At 48.2% G+C, this 21,334-nt stretch overlaps 1 protein-coding gene and 1 long non-coding RNA gene across 6 annotated transcripts in view; both read left to right on the top strand.

Annotated features, from left to right (window-relative positions):
- Positions 1-21,334, top strand: part of LOC125462244 (E3 ubiquitin-protein ligase MGRN1-like) — a 149,119-nt gene that overhangs the window by 19,460 nt on the left and 108,325 nt on the right. Inside the window, exon 1 of one of the 5 annotated variants that reach the window (XM_048552046.2) lies at positions 6,781-6,959. The exons of the other annotated variants lie outside the window; for them this stretch is intronic. Within the exon in view, the coding sequence (XP_048408003.1) occupies positions 6,917-6,959 (43 nt within the window). The 5' untranslated portion in view covers positions 6,781-6,916. Of the gene's footprint in view, positions 1-6,780; positions 6,960-21,334 lie in introns of those variants that run through there. 5 annotated transcript variants of the gene reach the window in all.
- Positions 3,212-4,830, top strand: LOC132210894 (uncharacterized). The gene is made up of 3 exons (XR_009447107.1): positions 3,212-3,326; positions 3,741-3,787; positions 4,291-4,830. It is a non-coding gene; the product is annotated as an uncharacterized LOC132210894 (long non-coding RNA).

Here is a 21,334-nt window from a genome sequence, read left to right on the forward strand (position 1 = left end):
ACTTCCCCTCCCCCCCCCCTTCCCACTCCTCCCCCCCCGTTCCCTTCCCCCCCCGTTCCCTTCCCCCCCCTTCCACTTCCCCCCCCTTCCACTTCCCCCCCCTTCCACTTCCCCCCCCCTTCCACTTCCCCCCCCTTCCACTCCCCCCCCCCTTCCACTTCCCCCCCCCTCCACTTCCCCCCCCCCTTCCACTTCCCCCCCCCCTTCCACTTCCCCCCCCCTTCCACTTCCCCCCCCTTCCACTCTCCCCCCTTCCACTTCCCCCCCCCTTCCACTCCCCCCCCCCTTCACCTCCCCCCCCTTCCACTCCCCCCCCCTTCCACTCCCCCCCCCCCCTTCCACTCCCCCCCCCTTCCACTCCCCCCCTCCACTCCCCCCCTTCCCCCCCCCCCCCCCTTCCACTTCCCCCCCCCCTTCCACTTCCCCCCCCTTCCCTCCTCCCCCCTCCCTCCTCCCCCCCTCCGTCCCTCCCCCCCGTTCCTCCCCCCCCTCCACTCCTCCCCCCCTCCCCCCCCTCCCCCCCCGTTCCCTTCCCCCCCCGTTCCCTTCCCCCCCCTTCCCTTCCGCCCCCCTTCCCTCCCCCCCCCTTCCTCCCCCCCCCTCCTCCCCCCCCCTTCCCCCCCCTTCCCCCCCCCTTCCCACTCCCCCCCCCCTTCCACTCCCCCCCCCCTTCCACTCCCCCCCCCCCCTTCCACTCCCCCCCTTCCACTCCCCCCCCCTTCCACTCCCCCCCCCTTCCACTCCCCCCCCTTCCACTCCCCCCCCCTACCACACCCCCCCCACCACTCCCCCCCCCTCCACTCCCCCCCCCCACTCCTCCCCCCTCACTCCTCCCCCCTCCACTCCTCCCCCCCCTTCCACTCCTCCCCCCCCTTCCACTCCTCCCCCCCCTTCCACCTCCCCCCCCCCTTCCTCCCCCCCCGTCCCTCCCCCCCCTTCCCTCCCCCCCCTTCCTTCTCCCCCCCTTCCCTTCTCCCCCCCTTCCCTTCTCCCCCCCCCCTTCCCTTCTCCCCCCCCCTTCCACTCCCCCCCCTTCCACTCCCCCCCCCCTTCCACTCCCCCCCCCTTCCACTCCCCCCCCCTTCCACTCCCCCCCCCTTCCACTCCCCCCCCCCTTCCACTCCCCCCCCCTTCCACTCCCCCCTTCACTCCCCCCCCTTCCACTTCCCCCCCCCCCTTCCACTTCCCCCCCCCTTCCACTTCCCCCCCCCTTCCACTCCTCCCCCCCCCCTTCCACTTCCCCTCCCCCCCCTTCCACTCCTCCCCCCCCGTTCCCTTCCCCCCCCCGTTCCCTTCCCCCCCCGTTCCCTTCCCCCCCCGTTCCCTTCCCCCCCCCGTTCCCTTCCCCCCCCCGTTCCCTTCCCCCCCCCCCCTTCCACTTCCCCCCCCTTCCACTTCCCCCCCCCTTCCACTCCCCCCCCCCTTCCACTCCCCCCCCCCTTCCACTCCCCCCCCCCTTCCACTCCCCCCCCCTTCCACTCCCCCCCCCTTCCACTTCCCCCCCCCCCCTTCCACTTCCCCCCCCCCTTCCACTCCCCCCCCCTTCCACTCCCCCCCCCCCCTTCCACTCCCCCCCCCCCTTCCACTCCCCCCCCCCCCTTCCACTTCCCCCCCCCCCTTCCACTTCCCCCCCCCCCTTCCACTTCCCCCCCCTTCCACTTCCCCCCCCCTTCCACTCCCCCCCCTTCCACTCCCCCCCCTTCCACTCCCCCCCCTTCCACTCCCCCCCCTTCCACTTCCCCCCCCGTTCCCTCCCCCCCCGTTCCCTCCCCCCCGTTCCCTCCCCCCCCCCTTCCACTCCTCCCCCCCCCTCCCCCCCCCCCTCCCCCCCGTTCCCTTCCCCCCCCGTTCCCTTCCCCCCCCCCCTTCCCTTCCGCCCCCCTTCCCTCCCCCCCCTTCCTCCCCCCCCTCCTCCCCCCCCCTTCCCCCCCTTCCCCCCCCCTTCCACTCCCCCCCCCCTTCCACTCCCCCCCCCCTTCCACTCCCCCCCCCCCTTCCACTCCCCCCCCTTCCACTCCCCCCCCCTTCCACTCCCCCCCTTCCCTTCTCCCCCCCCTTCCCTTCTCCCCCCCCTTCCCTTCCTCCCCCCCCTTCCACTCCCCCCCCCTTCCACTCCCCCCCCCTTCCACTCCCCCCCCCTTCCACTCCCCCCCCCTTCCACTCCCCCCCACTTCCACTCCCCCCCCCCTTCCACCCCCCCCTTCCACTCCCCCCCTTCCACTTCCCCCCCCCTTCCACTTCCCCCCCCTTCCACTTCCCCCCCCTTCCACTCCCCCCCCCCCTTCCACTCCCCCCCCCCCTTCCACTCCCCCCCCCCCCTTCCACTCCCCCCCCCCTTCCACTCCCCCCCCTCCACTTCCCCCCCCCTTCCACTCCCCCCCCCTTCCACTCCCCCCCCCTTCCACTTCCCCCCCCCTTCCACTTCCCCCCCCCCTTCCACTTCCCCCCCCCCTTCCACTTCCCCCCCCCTTCCACTTCCCCCCCCCCTTCCACTTCCCCCCCCCCTTCCACTTCCCCCCCCCCTTCCACTTCCCCCCCCCCCTTCCACTTCCCCCCCCCCCCCTTCCACTTCCCCCCCCCCCCTTCCACTTCCCCCCCCCCCCCTTCCACTTCCCCCCCCCCCCCTTCCACTTCCCCCCCCCCCCTTCCACTTCCCCCCCCCCCTTCCACTCCCCCCCCCCCTTCCACTCCCCCCCCCCTTCCACTTCCCCCCCCCCCTTCCACTTCCCCCCCCCCCCTTCCACTTCCCCCCCCCCCCTTCCACTTCCCCCCCCCCCCTTCCACTTCCCCCCCCCCCCCTTCCACTTCCCCCCCCCCCTTCCACTTCCCCCCCCCCCCCCCCTTCCACTCCCCCCCCCCCCCCCTTCCACTTCCCCCCCCCCCCCCCCTTCCACTTCCCCCCCCCCCCTTCCACTTCCCCCCCCCCCCCCCCCTTCCACTTCCCCCCCCCCCCCCTTCCACTTCCCCCCCCCCCCTTCCACTTCCCCCCCCCCCCCCCCTTCCACTTCCCCCCCCCCCCCCCCTTCCACTTCCCCCCCCCCCCCCCTTCCACTTCCCCCCCCCCCCCCCTTCCACTTCCCCCCCCCCCCCCTTCCACTTCCCCCCCCCCCCCCTTCCACTTCCCCCCCCCCCCCCCTTCCACTTCCCCCCCCCCCCCCCCTTCCACTTCCCCCCCCTTCTTAATCAGGGGTGTTACATTTAGCCATTCGCGAGTCCTCTGGCACTCTCCCTGACTCCAGTGATTCCTGAAAGATCAGCATCATTGCCTCTACAATCTCTTCAGCTGTTGCCTTTTTGAACTCTGGGGTGTAGTCCATCTGTTCCAGGTGATTAATCCACATTCAGACCCTTCAGTTTCCCCACACCTGCTCCTTAGTGATGGCCACAAGGCTCAGCTCTGTCCCTGACTGTTAAAGTCCTGATATGCTTTTTCTGTCTTCTGCTATGTAAACTGATGCAAATTAAAAATGAATCTGGACCAGAGAGATGTTTTGACCGTTAAGAATTATCATGCTGTTATAGAGGAATAATCTGCAGAATTGTCTATGTTCTATTCTATTCCCTGCCTCTGCAACACTTGCAGTGTTGCAAGGCCTCTCCGTTCCTGCATTTTTGCTCATTGCTGATATTTGGCCATAAACTCTGAAATTCCATTTTTCTTTCTTTGACTTTTAACCTTGTTGCTGCCCAAGCTTTTGACCATTTGTTTTGATCGCTTCTTATCTTATATCAAATTTCAGTTGGAAACAGACCTACGAAATGTTCGGGGATGTTTCACTGCACAAAGGTACTGCGTAAGTTGTGAAGTTTATACTCCCACTTTCCCCGAACACTATTTACAGTTATGTCACTTGGTATTCACTAAGAGCTTTTGATGGTAAAGCTTAGAAAATTGCATATTACAATCAATAATGTTACAATGAATACTGTTGGTAATTCCCTCCACTGCCCCATTCCCGATATTTCCAGTTTCATTCGCCCTTGTTGTCATTTTTGATTTATTGTTAGTAGATTCACAGTCGCTCTGAATTGTGGCAGTATATAGATTTTTAAACTTGCATGAGACAAAAATTTTAAAAAGAAAATTAAATTCCTCGTTATTAACAGAATTATGCTGCAAGGTTTCATCTTTTGAACAATAACTGTGCTGTCCAAGAATTACATAAAAGAAGTATTGTTACTTAACACTATATTTGATAAACATTTCATTTTTAAGCTTAAATCTCAACAAGGATTCGTTCAACCTGTTCTCCTTTGACTTCCACTCAAAAGTTCCCCTCTACTTTGCAGACACTGGAAGGTCCCTTCCTTTTCTGTGGGACCAAACCAAAGTGTTCCACAGCCGACAAGAATTCACTTTGATTCTCCTCAGTGTTCCTGTTATTCTGTGGGCTGCTCGGAAGCATCCAGCTGGATGACCCTCCAATTCTAAGTGTCTTGAGATTATGGACCACCCGACTGAGATATGCACCTCACTAGTTTCTTGCTCAATGCCTCCAAAAATCAGAAAAATCTTTGGTTTGCTGCTGATTTAAAGTTTCTGGTAAATTCTTTATCATTGTGTAATAAAATTCCTTCTGTGATTGTCTGTCTGTTTTTGAAAGAAAAAGTATCAAATAAACCATAAAGCAGCTTGTCTGTCTTAAATTGGGGATTAAACATGTTGTAACAGTATGTTAGCCTTGTTTCATTGCTATATTAAAAAGAAACTTAGTTTGCAAAGTCATGTCTTTGGTAACTTGTGCAGAGTGCCTCAAAACCAGAAATGAAATGTCTGAAAAGTGTTAGTTCATCACCTAAATATAGTTTCCAGTAATAAACTAAGTTCAGCTTCGCCTCAAATTCTGCTATTTAATGAAAAAAGGCGTAAGCATTTTAAGTGAGAGAATAAAAGACAAGATGAAAACCTGAATGGTTGCCGTTTCTTCTTTCATATTTCATAGCCTCCCGAGTCTCCACCTATCGTTAAATAAAAAGTGGAAGAACTGTGGATGCTGTAAATCGGAAACAAAAGCATCTGGCAGCATCTGTGAAGAGAAATCAGAGTTCATGTTTCAGTCCAGTGACCAGACCCAAAACGTTAACTCTGATTTCTCTTCACAAATGCTGCCAGACCTGCTGAGCTTTCCCAGTAATTTCTGTTTCTGTTCCACCTATCACTGCCTTACAAAACTAAAATCCGGCATGCTTCTACCTGTTTATTGCTGCCTGTGTTCTTGCTGCACTGGTCCTGCACCTGACCTCAATTTCTGGTTTTCTAGCTGTCTCCATTCTTTCCTTTTGTTGTTTGCACCCTAGGTTCTCTTCTAAGTTCCAAATGAATGAGACACCCCCTAGGATATTGTTTCAGCTTCACCAGTGACCAGTTCCAAACTTCCTGCCCTAGCTGCTGCTCCACTCATCGTCCCAGTTACTGGAGGGGTAGCAGGGAGCAGAGGAAAAAGCAATCGGGAGAGCTGAAGAAAAATTGAGCTTATTTTTTGTGACTTCTTGGCATGCATTCAGAGGTGCAACCACTTAAAAATAAATCCTGAGTCAAAGGAAGCACAGGGAGTAATCGCCACACCTTTGGAATGAACTATCATTTTGACTACCTGCGACATTTATTATAGCTTTTGTCTTCCCATTTGAGTTGGATGAATTTGTTTCATGCCCTGTCCTTTGAATGATGGCATCGAGTGGTAACATGTAGAAGAGATGGAGACTAAGATAGATTCACAGGGGCTATGCTGGTACTAGTGCCAGATTGAAGGAGCAATCAAATATATACAGAATGCTTTATGTAATAAATTTGGAAAGAGGAATAGAGTTCATGGCTCAGATCTTCCAATCAGGATCAGAAATGTTATGTTTGATATTGAAACCAGCCCCTTTCTCAATAGTTCATGCACAATTCAAGATTTAAATGTGCTGAAACCACAGATAGTCGATGGGAGAAAACATGAGTGAGGTGGGGGTGGGGAGAAGAAGATGGCAAGTAGGAGAACCAGGTTTGGTTGCCAACTGGTTGGAAAAAGTAGAGTCCTGGGTGAGTGGATAGGTGCTTGGCTTCAGGCAGAACTCTGGATTATCGGGTGGATTTGGTGATGGGAGTTAGGTTGTGGGGATCCAAAGGATTCAGGGTGGAATTGTGACGATTGGGACTCCTGTTTCAGTGCAGTAACAGAGTAAGATTCAAACAAATGTGGAGCTACAACAATAGGATATATTATAAAGAAATATAATAAATAATTAAATTACAGCAGAATTTCAATCACAAAGTGCTGTTTGTCAAAAGTAATGTGATATGTTTGTCAAGTAATTAATCCACAGCGTACAATAGTTTTCCAGCAGCTTGCTCCATAATATGCTTGATCTTACTTTGTTTTCCACTCGTATGAAGACTGTGTGACTTATATACCTTCTCACTCCCATCAGCCAGTCAGAGACCAACTAGCTCAAAAATAATACTGGATAATGCTGGATATACCAGAGATCAGGTAATAATATTTCAAACAGGAGGGGCTTTGAATCTGACCCCTTCCTGGTTTCCACTACTGAGCTGCTTTCTGGATAAACAGTATGCCATTTGGGGAGTGCCATTGCTATTTTGGAAAATGCTTGCCTTCTCTCTTTTTGTAAAATTTACACAGCAATTTGTTAATATTTACACCAAAATCTCAAGGACCAGAGGTGTAATGAGTTGCTTAATTGTTTTCAGTGCGACAGCATAAGGAATTTTAATACACTGCAGTTTAATTATTAACGTGGAATTTTTCAGTAACAGCTGACGAAAATCACCATTGAAGGATACAAACCGGTAAAAACTAGTGTAGAAATTTTGAGAAGTGTTTGGCTCCTCCGTAGAAGGCACTGTTTGCCCTACTGATCTAAAACCAATCCTGACATTTACGTGGTCCACCTTTTACAATTGAGGATGGGCGATTGTGTATCAAATGGAATGGAGAAGCATACTGGAGGTAAGATGTTTTCTCTCATTTTAGGATTAGAATTATAGATCTGCACCATACCAGGTCTGACGACTTTCCTGTACTACTGTATGTAGAGAAGCGATGGGGCTGACCAGATACCCATTGTGACCAGTTAAGACTCAGATTTAGCTTTGTTTTATTCCTATTTGTTTAATCAAAGAAATTCAGTTTTTTTTTGTTCTGTGACCTTTTGCTTGTCTTCCTTTCTATCCCATTTTGGCTGACTGCTTTTTGAATGAGTTCATAACCTTTTTTTGGTGTGTCTTTGTTAGCTCACTATTGCCTTGAAATATGCAAAATATGAACTCCAAGATTCATTCATAGGGTTGAGCGCACCTAATGGCTTTTTGTCTAGTGTCTGATATAATTTGGAAGGCAACAACAAAGTGTAGAGTTGGATGAACACAGCAGACCAAGCAGCATCTTAGATGCTGCTTGGTCTGCTGTGTTCATCCAGCTCTACACTTTGTTAACTTGGATTCTCCAGCATTTGCAGTTCCCATTGTTTCAGGGATAATGTGTTAAGAAAGGCTTGACGTTAAACGTACCACTTTAGTGCATGAAAAGACCTGGTTTTGTGCACGTCTGTAATATCTTTTGTCTGCCTATATGGATGTAAGACAGGATTTCAGGGAGCTAGGGTGGAAGCTGAGAGCTAGAACAAACAGTGTGGTTATCTCTTGTTTGTTACCCGTGCTACGTGATAGCGAGGTGAGGAACAGGGAGAGATATCAGTTGAACACGTGGCTGCAGGGATAGTGCAGGAGGGAGGGTTTCAGGTATATGGATAATTAGGGCTCATTCTGGGGAAGGTGGGACATCTACAAACAGAATGGTCTCCACTTGAACCAGAGGGGCACTAATATCCTGGGCAGGAAATTTTGCTAGTGCTATTAGAGTGGATTTAAGCTAGCTCAGCAGGGGGATGGGACCCTGTGGTGTAGTTCCAGTACACAGGAGGATGAGAGTATGGAGGACATGGACAGGATTTCACTGTCACAGGAGTATGCTGGCAGACAGCAAGTTGGATTGAAGTGTGTCAACTTCAATGCCAGGAGTATCTGGAATAAAGTAGGTGAGCTTGCAACATGGGTAGGTACCTGGGACTTCGATGTTGTGGCCATTTCGGAGACATGGATAGAGCAAGGTCAGGAATGGATGTTGCAGGTTCCAGGGTTTAGATCTTTCATAAATATCAGGGAAGGTGGTAAAAGAAGGGGAGGTGTGGCTTTGTTAGTCAAGGACAGTATAATGGTGGCTGATAGAACTTTTGATGAGGACTCGTCTACTGAGGTGGTATGGGTTGAGGTCAGAAACAGGAAAGGAGAGGCCACACTGGGAGTTTTTTTTATAGGCCTCCACAAAGTTCCAGGGATGTGGAGGAGAGGATTGGCAAAACGATTCTGGGCAGGAGTGAAAGGAACAGGTTGGTCATTCCGGGAGACTTTAACTTCCCCAACATTGACTGGAAATGTTATAACTCTAATATGTTGGATGGATCAGTTTTTGTCCAATGTGTACAGGAGGGTTTCTTGACACAGTGCGTTGAAGGACCAACAAGAGGGGAGGCCACATTGGATCTGGTACTTGGTAGTGAACCAGGCCAGGTGTTTGATTTAGTGGTAGGTGAGCACTTTGGAGAGAGTGACCATAATTCGGTTATGTTTAGTTTAGCAATGGAAAGGGATAGGAACATGCCACAGAGCAAGAGCCATAAATGGGGGAAGGGCAATTATAATGCAATTAGGCAAGACTTAGGAGTCATAGAATGGGGTAGCAAAGTGCAGGGGTTGGAGACAATCGAAATGTGGACCTGGTTTACGGAACAGATATTGCATGTCCTTGATAGGTATGTCCCTGTCAGGTAGGGAGGAAGTGATAAGGTAAGGGGACCCTGGTTTACTAAAGAAATTGTATCTCTTGTTAAGCGGAAGAGGGAGGCTTATGTGACGTTGAGACGTGATGATTCAGATGAGGCAATGGAGAGTTACGGATTAGCTAGGAAGGATTTAAAGAGAGAGTTTAAGAAGAACAAGGAGGGGACATGAGCAGACATTAGCAGGTAGAATAAAGGAGAACCGTAAAGCTTTTTATATAGGTATGTGAGGAATAAGAGGATGACTAGGGTAGGAATAGAGCCAGTCAAAGACAGAAGTGAGAAGTTGTGTGTGGACCCTGTGGAGATCAGAGAGGTGCTAAATGAATATTTCTCATCTGTTTTCACTCAGGAAAAGGAGAATATTGTAGGGGAGAAGGCTGAGTTATGGGCTATTAGAATTGAAAGAATTGAGGTTAGTAAGGAGGAGGTGTTATCAATTTTGGAAGGTGTGAAGGTAGATAAATTCCCAGGGCCAGATGGGATTTTTCATAGGATTCTCTGGGAAGCTAGGGAGGAGATGGCAGAGCCTTTGGCCTTGATTTTTGAGTGATCATTGTCTACATGATTAGTGCCAGAGGACGGGAGGATTGCAAATGTTGTGCCCTTGTTCAAAAAGAGCAGTAGAGATGACCCAGATAATTATAGACCAGTGAGCCTTATGTCTGTTGTAGGAAAATCTTTGGAAAGGATTATGAGAGATATGATTTATAATCATTAGCAAGCAATAATTTGATTGGAGATAGTCAGCATGGATTCGTCAAGGGCAGGTCGTGTTTTTTGAGAAGGTGACCAAACATGTGGATGGGGGTAGGGCAGTTGACATGGTGTACATGGATTTCAGTAAAGCCTTTAATAAGGTTTCACATGGTAGGCTATTGGAGGAAATACAGAGGCACGGAATTGAGGGAGATTTAGCAGTTTGGATTAGAAACTGGCTTTCTGTAAGAAGGCACCAAGTGGTGGTTGATGGAAAATATTCAGTCTGGAGTCTGGTTACTAGTGGTGTGCCACAAGGATCTGTTTTGGGATCACTGCTGTTTGTCATTTTTATAAATGACTTAGATGCAGGCATAGGTGGATGGGTTTGTAAGTTTGCAGATGACACTAAAGTCGGTGGAGTGGTGGACAGTGTGGAAGAATGTTGCAAGTTGCAGAGAGACTTGGATAAACTTCAGAATTGTGCTGAAAGGTGGCAAATGGAGTTCAATGCAGATAAGTATGAGGTGATGAACTTTGGGAAGAATAATGGAAAGGCAGAATACTGGGTCAATGGAAGGATTCTTGGTAATGTGGATGTGCAGAGGGATCTTGGTGTCCATGTACATAGATCCCTGAAAGTTGCCACCCAGGCTGATAGTGCTGTAAAGAAGGCATATGGTGTGTTCGGTTTTATTGGTAGAGGGATTGATTTCCGGAGCCATGATGTCATGCTGCAACTGTACAAAACGCTAGTGCGGCCTCACTTGGAATTTTGCATACAGTTCTGGTCGCCCCATTATAGGAAGGATGTAGAAGCATTGGAGAACGTGCAGAGGAGATTTACCAGGATGTTGCCTGGTCTGGAGCAAAGGTATTATGAGTAGAGGCTGAGGGACGTAGGTCTGTTCTCATTGGAGAGAAGAAGGCTAAGAGGGAATTTAATAGAGACATGCAAGATGATCAGAAGATTAGATAGGGTGGACAGTGAGAGCCTTTTTCATAGGATGATGACATCGGCTTGTACGAGGGGGGCATAGCTACAAATTGAGGGGTGATAGATTTAAGACAGATGTTAGAGGCAGGTTCTTTACTCAGAGAGTGGTAAGGGCGTGGAACGCCCTGCCTGCCAATGTAGTTAACTCAGCCACATTAGGGGCGTTTAAACAGTCCTTGGGTAGGCATATGGATGACGATGGGATAGTGTTAGGGGATGGGCTTAGATTAGTTCACAGGTCAGGGCAACATCGAGGGCTGAAGGGCCTGTTCTGCTCTGTATTGTTGTATGTTCTATGCTTTATTGGTTGCTTAGATGCTGATTCACTGAAATCTTGCTCCTGAAAGAATAAGTTGTTACTGTGCAGAAGGAAGCGATTCAATCTATGTGTGTTTTGTTCCAAAACATATCTGTATTTAAACGGAATTCACACCCACACTTTTATGTGAGATCTTTACTTTGGGTAGCCACACTCCATAGCACTGTCCACTACCACCTCTTATTTATGCAACCGAATTCACACCTAATTAAATATTCATATTTGCGTCACTTGTTTCCTCATTCCATAGGTCTCGTGCATTCTTTCAGACCATATTAGATGATAAGATTATCCATTTTTTTTCAGATAAAATTAATTTACACTAAACAAAATGTTCAGAATGACAGATTACTTTGCAAAGGAATGGGAATATAAAGTTTTAAATATTCTTTTTCTGGTATGTCTATCAGTTTGTAAATCTAACAAAGAAAGTAACATGTTATGTAAGATAAAATGTGAGGCTGGATGAACACAGCAGGCCAAGCAGCATCTCAGGAGCACAAAAGCTGACGTTTCGGGCCTAGACCCTTCATCAGAGAGGGGGATGGGGAGAGGGAACTGGAATAAATAGGGAGAGAGGGGGAGGCGGACCGAAGATGGAGAGTAAAGAAGATAGGTGGGGAGGTAGGGAGGGGATAGGTCAGTCCAGGGAAGACGGACAGGTCAAGGAGGTGGGATGAGGTTAGTAGGTAGATGGGGGTGCGGCTTGGGGTGGGAGGAAGGGATGGGTGAGAGGAAGAACCGGTTAGGGAGGCAGAGACAGGTGCGACTGGTTTTGGGATGCAGTGGGTGGGGGGGAAGAGCTGGGCTGGTTGTGTGGTGCAGTGGGGGGAGGGGACGAACTGGGCTGGTTTAGGGATGCAGTAGGGGAAGGGGAGATTTTGAAACTGGTGAAGTCCACATTGATACCATTAGGCTGCAGGGTTTCCAGGCGGAATATGAGTTGCTGTTCCTGCAACCTTCGGGTGGCATCATTGTGGCACTGCAGGAGGCCCATGATGGACATGTCATCTAGAGAATGGGAGGGGGAGTGGAAATGGTTTGCGACTGGGAGGTGCAGTTGTATGTTGCGAACTGAGCGGAGGTGTTCTGCAAAGCGGTCTCCAAGCCTCCGCTTGGTTTCCCCAATGTAGAGGAAGCCACACCGGGTACAGTGGATGCAGTATACCACATTGGCAGATGTGCAGGTGAACCTCTGCTTAATGTGGAATGTCATCTTGGGGCCTGGGATAGGGGTGAGGGAGGAGGTGTGGGGGCAAGTGTAGCATTTCCTGCGGTTGCAGGGGAAGGTGGCGGGTGTGGTGGGGTTGGAGGGCAGTGTGGAGCGAACAAGGGAGTCATGGAGAGAGTGGTTTCTCCGGAAAGCAGACGGGTGGGGATGGAAAAATGTCTTGGGTGGTGGGGTGGGATTGTAAATGGCGGAAGTGTCGGAGGATGATGCGTTGTATCCAGAGGTTGGTAGGGTGGTGTGTGAGAACGAGGGGGATCCTCTTAGGGCGGTTGTGGCGGGGGCGGGGTGTGAGGGATGTGTAGCGGGAAATACGGGAGACGCGGTCAAGGGCATTCTCGATCACTGTGGGGGGGGAAGGTTGCGGTCCTTGAAGAACTTGGACATCTGGGATGTGCGGGAGTGGAATGTCTTATCGTGGGAGCAGATGCGGCGGAGTCGGAGGAATTGGGAATAGGGGATGGAATTTGTGCAGGAGGGTGGGTGGGAGGAGGTGTATTCTAGGTAGCTGTGGGAGTCGGTGGGCTTGAAATGGACATCAGTTACAAGCTGGTTGCCTGAGATGGAGACTGAGAGGTCCAGGAAGGTGAGGGATGTGCTGGAGATGGCCCAGGTGAACTGAAGGTTGGGGTGGAAGGTGTTGGTGAAGTGGATGAACTGTTCGAGCTCCTCTGGGGAGCAAGAGGCAGCGCCAATACAGTCATCAATGTACCGGAGGAAGAGGTGGGGTTTGGGGCCTGTGTAGGTGTGGAAGAGGGACTGTTCTACGTAACCTACAAAGAGGCAGGCATAGCTGGGGCCCATGCGTGTGCCCATGGCCACCCCCTTTGTCTGTAGGAAGTGGGAGGAGTCAAAAGAGAAGTTGTTGAGGGTGAGGACGAGTTCAGCTAGGCGGATGAGAGTGTCGGTGGAGGGGGACTGGTCGGGCCTGCGGGACAGGAAGAAGCGGAGGGCCTTGAGGCCATCTGCATGCGGAATGCAGGTGTATCGGGACTGGACGTCCATGGTGAATATGAGGTGTTGGGGGCCAGGGAATTGGAAGTCCTGGAGGAGGTGGAGGGCGTGGGTGGTGTCACGGACGTAGGTGGGGAGTTCCTGGACCAAAGGGGAGAAAATGGAGTCCAGATAGGTGGAGATGAGTTCGGTGGGGCAGGAGCAGGCTGAGACGATGGGTCGACCAGGGCAGGCAGGTTTGTGGATTTTGGGAAGGAGATAGAAACGGGCCGTGCGGGGTTGGGGAACAATGAGGTTGGAGGCTGTGGCTGGGAGGTCCCCTGAGGTGATGAGGTCGTGAATGGTGTTGGAGATGATGGTTTGGTGCTTGGGTGTGGGGTCATGATCGAGGGGGCGGTAGGAGGTGGTGTCGGAGAGTTGGCGTCTGGCCTCGGCGATGTAGAGGTCAGTGCGCCATACTACCACTGCGCCACCCTTGTCTGCGGGTTTGATGGTGAGGTTGGGGTTGGGGTTGGGGTTGTTATGTAAGATAGTTGACTGTTGCTATCCAGCCGTTTCAATCTGGAGATCTCTCCATTCTTAAGCATCTGTTTTAAAACTGCAGTATTGATCCTCTGGCAACAAGGGGTAGAGCTGGACCTTTTTGAAGAAGAGTCCAGATCTGAAACGTCAGCTTTCTTGCTTCTCTGATGCTCCCTGGCCTGCTGTGTTCATCCAGCTCTACACCTTGTTATCTCAGACTCCAATATCTGCAGTTCCTACTGTCTCTCAGTATTGATTTCATTCATATATTTTGTTGCGTATATCTTATCCTATGGTGATATGTTATCAGTAAACCACTCCTTATGTATTACTGCTGAATCTCTTTATAGAATTTATTAAGTGTCTCATCTGTCGCCTTATCAAGAGTGAAAGTCTGTATCCCTGACTGTACTGTTATTACTCTTCTGGTCTTCTAAGCTTCTCAAGCTAAAGGGCAACACTTTACCTCGCTTTCCCACTAGTCAAATTATAAACCCTGCTGTTATTGAAAAACTTGTCATCAAGATTTGCATAACAAGCATCATTGAAATCAAGTTTTATATTGCTAGCACCTCCCAATAACGGAAATTTCAAATACAATGCTTTTTCTTATTTCTCGCAATGTTCTGTTTTCCAATTAATGTCTTCCACCTTGGGATTTTTCATAGCCCTGTTGATGTAGATGGGGGCGTGTTCGCCTCCTTTCTGAACTCGGCGATCAGCTCTTTAGTTTTGTTGTTGGAAGACGGATTGTTTTCATTGCACCACATCACCAAGCCATCTTATCCCCCTTCTGTATTTTGACTCATTGTTAGGTATCCATCCCACTATGGTGGTGTTGTCAGTGAACTTGTAGATGGCGTTCATTCAGAATTTGATGACACAGTTGGAGGTGCACATTTTGAGGGCTGAAGATTCATCCTTGGGGGTCTCCAGTGTTAAGTGTTATTGTGGAGGTGGTGCAGTTACTTATCCTCACTGGTTGCAGCCTATGGGTGAGAAAGCTGAGGATTCATTTGCGGAGGGCAGAGCTGAGACCAAGGTGACAGTTTTGAGATCAGTCTGGAGTGAGAATGGTATTGAAGGCAGAGCTGTAGTCAACAAGCAGGAGTCTGATTAGGTCTCTGTTATCTAGATGTTTTAGGGATGAGTGGGTCTAGGCCTGAAACATCAGCCTTCCTGATCCTCTGCTGCTGAGCCTGCTGTGTTCATCCAGCTCGACACCTTGTTATCTCAGATTCTCCTGCAGTTCCTACCATCTCTGAAATGTATTGCCCTAACTGCTTTACCTGATACTGCAGTAGGACGCAAAAGTAATTAATGTTTCAGGTTTCATTACTATTCTTGGTTAATCTCGAAGTGATAATGAGTTGCTGCAGTCAGATTCGCTGTGATCTTACTGATTGGTGGGGCAGGCTCAGGGGCTGAATGATCATCTCCTATTTCTTATGAGCCTGTGGAGGATTGCCCTAATCCCTCTTGCATTCAGGTATTTTTTTGAATGGAAAAGTCAGGAATTTGTTTAGTAAAATTAGGTTAAATGATTCAGTATTCAAAATTTTGGTCCAGACAGAACAGATAGGCAAACATTTTTACATTGACAGAAGAATCAATAAGCAGAGGTCACCAATTTGGAGGTCACTGATAAAGAAAACAACTGTGATATGGGGAATTTTATTTTGCATGCAGTGAATGCTTGGGTATTGGAGTGTACTGCTGGAGAATGTGGAGGAGTTTTTCGAAAAAGCATTTGATGATATCCAAATAGAAGTTTTCAGGACCACCAAGTGAAGGTGGATGAATGGGACTACGTGTGTTGTTCCTGTGACAGCTTGGATGCAGAGTGCTCAATAACTGCCTCCTTTGTAACCAAGTCTCCAAAAAAATTCCAGAGTCAGGGACAGTCCCTGGGACTTTACCTTTAATAAGAAGATTGATAATCTTCTATGTATGCAGTTTCCAAGACTGTTAAGTCCCAGAGATGGACTTGAACACAGAGCTGGTTTTGCAGAAGGGTCACTACCTGCCCCCTAAATTTCAGCAGCTGCTGTGGTGGGATTTAAACCCATTTAGCTTTGACTACTGTCAGTGATTATTGGTTTTTGGTTTCTTAAGTGTAAAGAGTTAGGTAGGTATTCTGGTTCCCACACACCAGTGAAAGTCAGTATCTTCAAGAAGGAATATGTTCAGAAAAGAATAACCCTCAATTGTAGGATAAAATTGGATGAAGGAAAGAAGACGCTTAAGAGTTGTTGCTAAATGCTTGAACTATTATATTTGAGGTCATCTATAATATTGCTTCCAGCATCCTGAAATCCAGAAATCTCAGAGAGAAGGGTCTTCCTGAAGATGGGTCCCGTCCTGAAATGTCAGCTTTCCTGCTCCTTTGCTGCTTTGTTTTCTGTGTTCCTCCAGCTCCACAATGTGTTATCTATCTTATAACCTACTTTGGCTCCTAGATTGCATTTTTATTTTGAAATTCTTGCCTTTGTTTTAAAATCCCTTCCTGCATTCATCATTCCCTGTCTTTGAATCCCTCCTCCACCCTAAAAGCCATGAAAATCTGTGTACTCTGCCAAACCAAAATTGGCTTTTTGCATATTGCCAACTTTAATTGTTCCACCATTCCTATTATGCCACGCTCCAAACCTGCTTACCAGTTCTGACCCTCCTTTAGAAAGCTTCTTAAAACCTGCCTCTCGGACAAAGCTCTTGATCACCTGGCCTGACATCTCCTTGCCTAGTGCTGTGTCGAATGTTTTTGGTAATTCTCATATGGAAGTCCTTGAGATCGTTTAATACATTAAGGGTACTAGGTAAATAGAAGCAGCTGTGGTAAATGTAAGCAAACAATTTCTGCAGTCAAAATTGCATGGGAGATTTGCAGACTTTTCAATCCTGTAATGTAAAATCTACATGGCAAAACGTTTTTGCATATTTTACTTTTCAACATGTCGACTAGAGACCAGCAATCCTAGTAGTGAGGTTTGGATATTCTTGGTCTCCCTGGCAGTGACCATTTTGTTTTGATAAGCATCAAAGAAGGCAATGACCTGACTTGCGCACTATTGGCTTATTTCACTCCTTATTGTTGCATCTTCTAGTTTTCAACTAGTTGCTGCACACCCACAGAAATGTCATTGCACCTTGAACCTTGTTAATGTATAGTGTTTTATTCCTCTTAAAAGAATTTAACCATTTATAGTAATATTTATTGTGTTAATGGATGAAAAGGCATAAATGTGTATTTTCAACAGCATAATTTTCTTGTCTACTATTTTGAGCTGATAAATAATGATCTTAAGCAGACCTTTAATTAAAAACACATGGAGATAGAGAGTTGTAATTTGAATCTTGAGGGCATTTACAAAAGAGATTGATTGATTGATTGATTGTTAATTGGCAGTTTTTCAAATCCTGAACTGCTCATTCATTAAATTGCAAATGAGGATAAATCCCCTGTCATGATGTGTTAAATACTGAATCAATGAAGCACCATCAAAATCCACTGGTTTTCATTATGTTAAGTTTGAATTATAGAATCATAGAATCCCTACAGTGAGGAAAGGCCATTCAGCCTATTGGGTCTGCACCGCCTTCTGAAGAGCATCCCACTTATCCCTATTACCCCCCCCCCCCCCCCAAGCATTTCCAATGGCTAATCCACCTAACCTGTGCATCATCGGACACTATGTGGCAATTTAGCATGATCTATTGTCCTAACCTGGGAAAATGTGCAAACTCTGCACAGTCACTCGGGCTGGAATTGAACCTGTGTCCCTGGCACTGAGGTCCCAGTGCTAACCACTACGCTAGTATGCTGCCTTAAATATGGAACTTCTTCTAATGGGTTTTGCAATACTGATGTCAAAATGATGCTGCCTGTTATGCTGAGCTATAGAAAATAGCTGTGAAACTTGGATCTACGATTTTGGTCACTGGATTTGAGACTGAGAGAATTATCCCTGTACAAATTGACAGTCTTGAGCTTCAGAAGGATGGAGTTGGCCATTCAAAAGAAGACAAGCGCCATTAAATCAGAAATCCTTTTTTAAAATTAGTACGAAACGAGACAAAACAAATGCAATACAATAAGAGCTAAAGTACGAGAAACATGATCTTGAGTTCCCTTGTGAATGCTTGATGGCCGTTGGAGCATTGAACTCTGGTAAGGGACTGTGTTCTCTGTTCCCTGTTCTCTGTAAAAACTTTAGCAAAGCCCTTTGATTTTATACACCTCAGTTATATTTCTCCTTCTCATCAGAGATAGTAAGAACTGCCGATGCTGGAGGAGCACGGCAGGCCAGGCAGCATCAGAGGAATAGGAAAATTGGTGTTTTGATTTGCGACCCTTATTCTCCCGACACATCCTGTCTCAGCTTGGAGACTTCATAAACAAACCTGCCCTTCTGCTATTGTGAATCTGAAATGAACTCAAATAAAGGTAGTGGCCCTGGTCTATTTTCCCAGTATGTTACAAAAGCTTAACTTCGTCTGCTGGACTCTTTGTCAAGTTACTTGTGTTTACAGTTAACTAAATCATGCGCTTTCTTGGAACTAAGTTTTAGCCTACTGCTCTGAATGATTCTGAAATTTTTTATTGGCCATAGAACTAAAGATCTATTTGATCTCAATTTAAAATGCAAGTTTCCAAAAGTATGATACAGGTGTATTTTATAATCAAAACGTACTTCTTCACACATTTTACTGTCATATGTCCATCCATTCTGTGCTGGTTTGAAGAATATCTTTAATCCTTACAGTTCACACTCCTTCAAATTTTGTGTCATCTGTTAAATTGGAATGTTGTTCCCTGTAGACTGAAGCATTCATCATTAATAAAGATCAAGAAAGCATTGGTCTTGGCTCTGACCCCTGGAAAGTCCCACTGTCTACCTTCTTCCAGTCTAAAAGAATGAGTTTTTGGTGTTATTCAGTATTTCCTGTAACACTGCCAGTTTTCTTCTGAAGAATGCATAGCCTAAGTAGGCCACTTGGCCCTTCAAACCTGCACTGCTATTCAGCAAGACCATGGCTGATCTAGTTGTGGCCTTAATTCTGCATTCCTGTTTGTAGGTCTTGCCTCCTTTCTTTCCCGCCCTCTCCTATTCCACCAACCCTTAAATCCCTTGACTATCCAAAATCCGTCATTGAATAGATTCAATGATCAGCTTCCACTGCTTTCTGGGAAGAGAATTCCACAGCCTAACAACCTTCTAAGAGAAAATAAAATAAGAGATTGCTTATTTTAAAAAAGTGCACCCAAGTTCTTTTTCTTCTGTCAGTATTCCTTTTATTCAATTGGTTTTCAACCAAGCCAACAGCTTATTTTGTGGCACTTTATCAAACCTCTTTTGGGCACTCACGTACACAAATTAACTGCATTCTTCTCATGTGATAATGGGAACTGCAGATGCTGGAGAATCCAAGATACCACCCCACCAACCTCCGGATACAACGTATCATCTTCTGACACTTCGGCCATCTACAATCCGACCCCACCACCCAAGGTATTTGTCCATCCCCACCCTTGTCTGCCTTCCGGAGAGACCACTCTCTCTGCGACTCCCTTGTCCACTCCACACTCCCCTCCAACCCCACCACACCCGGCACCTTCCCCTGCAACCGCAGGAAGTGCTACATTTGCCCCCACGCCTCCTTCCTCACCCCCATCCCAGGCCCCAAGATGACCTTCCATATCATGCAGATGTTCACTTGCATATCTGCCAATGAGGTATATTGTATCCATTGCACCCGGTGTGGCTTCCTCTACATTGGAGAAACCAAGCGGAGGCTTGGGGACCGCTTTGCAGAACACCTCCGCTCGGTTCGCAACAAACAGCTGCACCTCCCAGTCGCGAACCATTTCAACTCCCCCTCCCATTCCTCAGACGACATGTCCGTAATGGGTCTCCTGCAGTGCCACAATGATGCCACCGAAGGTTGCAGGAACAGCAACTCCTATTCCGCTTGGGAACCCTGCAGCCCGATGGTATCAATGTGGACTTCACAAGCTTCAAAATCTCCCCTCCCCCCACTGCGTCACAGAACCAGCCCAGCTCGTTCCCTCCCCCACTGCATCCCAAAACCAGCCCAGCCTGTCTCTGCCTCCCTAACCTGTTCTTCCTCTCACCCATCCCTTCCTCCCACCTCGAGCCGCACCTCCATTTCCCACCTACCACCTCTTCCTGCCTCCTTGACCTGTCCATCTTCCCTGGACTGACCTATCCCCTCCCTACCTCCTCACCTATACTCTCCTCTCTACCTATCTTGTTTTCTCTCCATCTTCGGTCCGCCTCCCCCTCTCTCCCTATTTATTCCAGTTCCCTCTCCCCGTCCCCCTCTCTGATGAAGGGTCTAGGCCCGAAACGTCAGCTTTTGTGCTCCTGAGATGCTGCTTGGCCTGCTGTGTTCATCCAGCTCCACACTTTATTACCTTGCATTCTTCTCATCAACCCTTTCTGCTACCTCAATGAAAACCTTAGTTAAGCACAGATTGCCTTTAACAGATTCGTGCTATGCTGGTTTCCCTTAATGAATCCACATTTGTCCAATTTAAGTTTGTCCTGAATTATTGTCTTGAAAAGGTTTGACTCTACCCAGCTTAAATGGACAAGACTTTAGATTCGTCCTTGCAGACTGTCATGAGCATTTGTATTTGTGTAGACCTCTGGCACCACCCCAATGTCCCCTTACTGTAATGGGTGGAAAATATTAGTTTAAAAGCTTCTGGCATTTTAAGTGACATTTGTGAGGAGTTTTGCTTCAATGTGCAAAAATGTGGCAGCTGTTGTTTGTTTTTGGCAGATGCTTTGAAATCTGTGCAGTAATGTGTAAAGTGTTTACAATCAATTCCCAGTGTTATTAGAACTTCCCCAAATTGCCAGTCATTTTCCAAGACAAGAATGCTATTTTGTGTTTTTAAATAACAATAGTGAATGATAATCCTGTAACAAATGGCAACTGAACTGGTTTGATTGGTTAAATAAATTATTGTGGCGTTTTCCCTTGGCAAAACTTGTAAATACTAAAGATATTTAAATCTAGGGAATAAATTAATACAAAATGACTGCCTGCATTGTGTATTACATGAGAAATAATTTTGTGGTATTTACTCGCCTCCACTGAGCAAAGTTTGGGACTGGACTGTTGCTTAAAACCGTAACTTTCTGTTGCTTTTAGACACAGTGCTGACACTTGTAACTTCAACAGCTTTGCACCGCTGCTGTGACAACTTGCAGAATGTAATGAACGTAGCACATTTGTTGAATGTTGTATTGGTAGTAAAGCCATTTGGCAGAGTTGGTCTAATGTGCGGAACTCTACCAATATAAAAGAGCAGCCAAGGTGAAAAAAGCCCAAAATGTAACTTCTTAAAAAAAAATTTGAAGGCAGTTCTGGCCATTGTTCCATGATTCAGTGATTGACAAGAGCTAAGTGTGCAGTCAGCTGTTTAGATTTATTAAATATCTCATTGGCCAAAGATTGGCATATATCATAGTATATCTGTGAAAGCCGCCTCTTCCAAATTCCTAGCAGTGAAGGACGGTGTTGTACTTGTACATTGCTGTCCGTCACGTTTATTATGCATTTCAGCTCTGTTGCCTTTCAGATGTTTCTTTCTAACTTCTTTCATTCCTCTCTGTAGAGCTTGACAGTCCAGGAGAAACTGTATTCCAATGATGTATTTGGTTAACATGCTCTGTTTGAATTTCCGTTCAATCCCAAACTTTGAATTATTTCTCCTGTTAACAGGCAGCATCAGCTG

This window comes from Stegostoma tigrinum, chromosome 23, assembly GCF_030684315.1.
Source record: "Stegostoma tigrinum isolate sSteTig4 chromosome 23, sSteTig4.hap1, whole genome shotgun sequence".
NCBI classification, from domain to species: domain Eukaryota; kingdom Metazoa; phylum Chordata; class Chondrichthyes; order Orectolobiformes; family Stegostomatidae; genus Stegostoma; species Stegostoma tigrinum.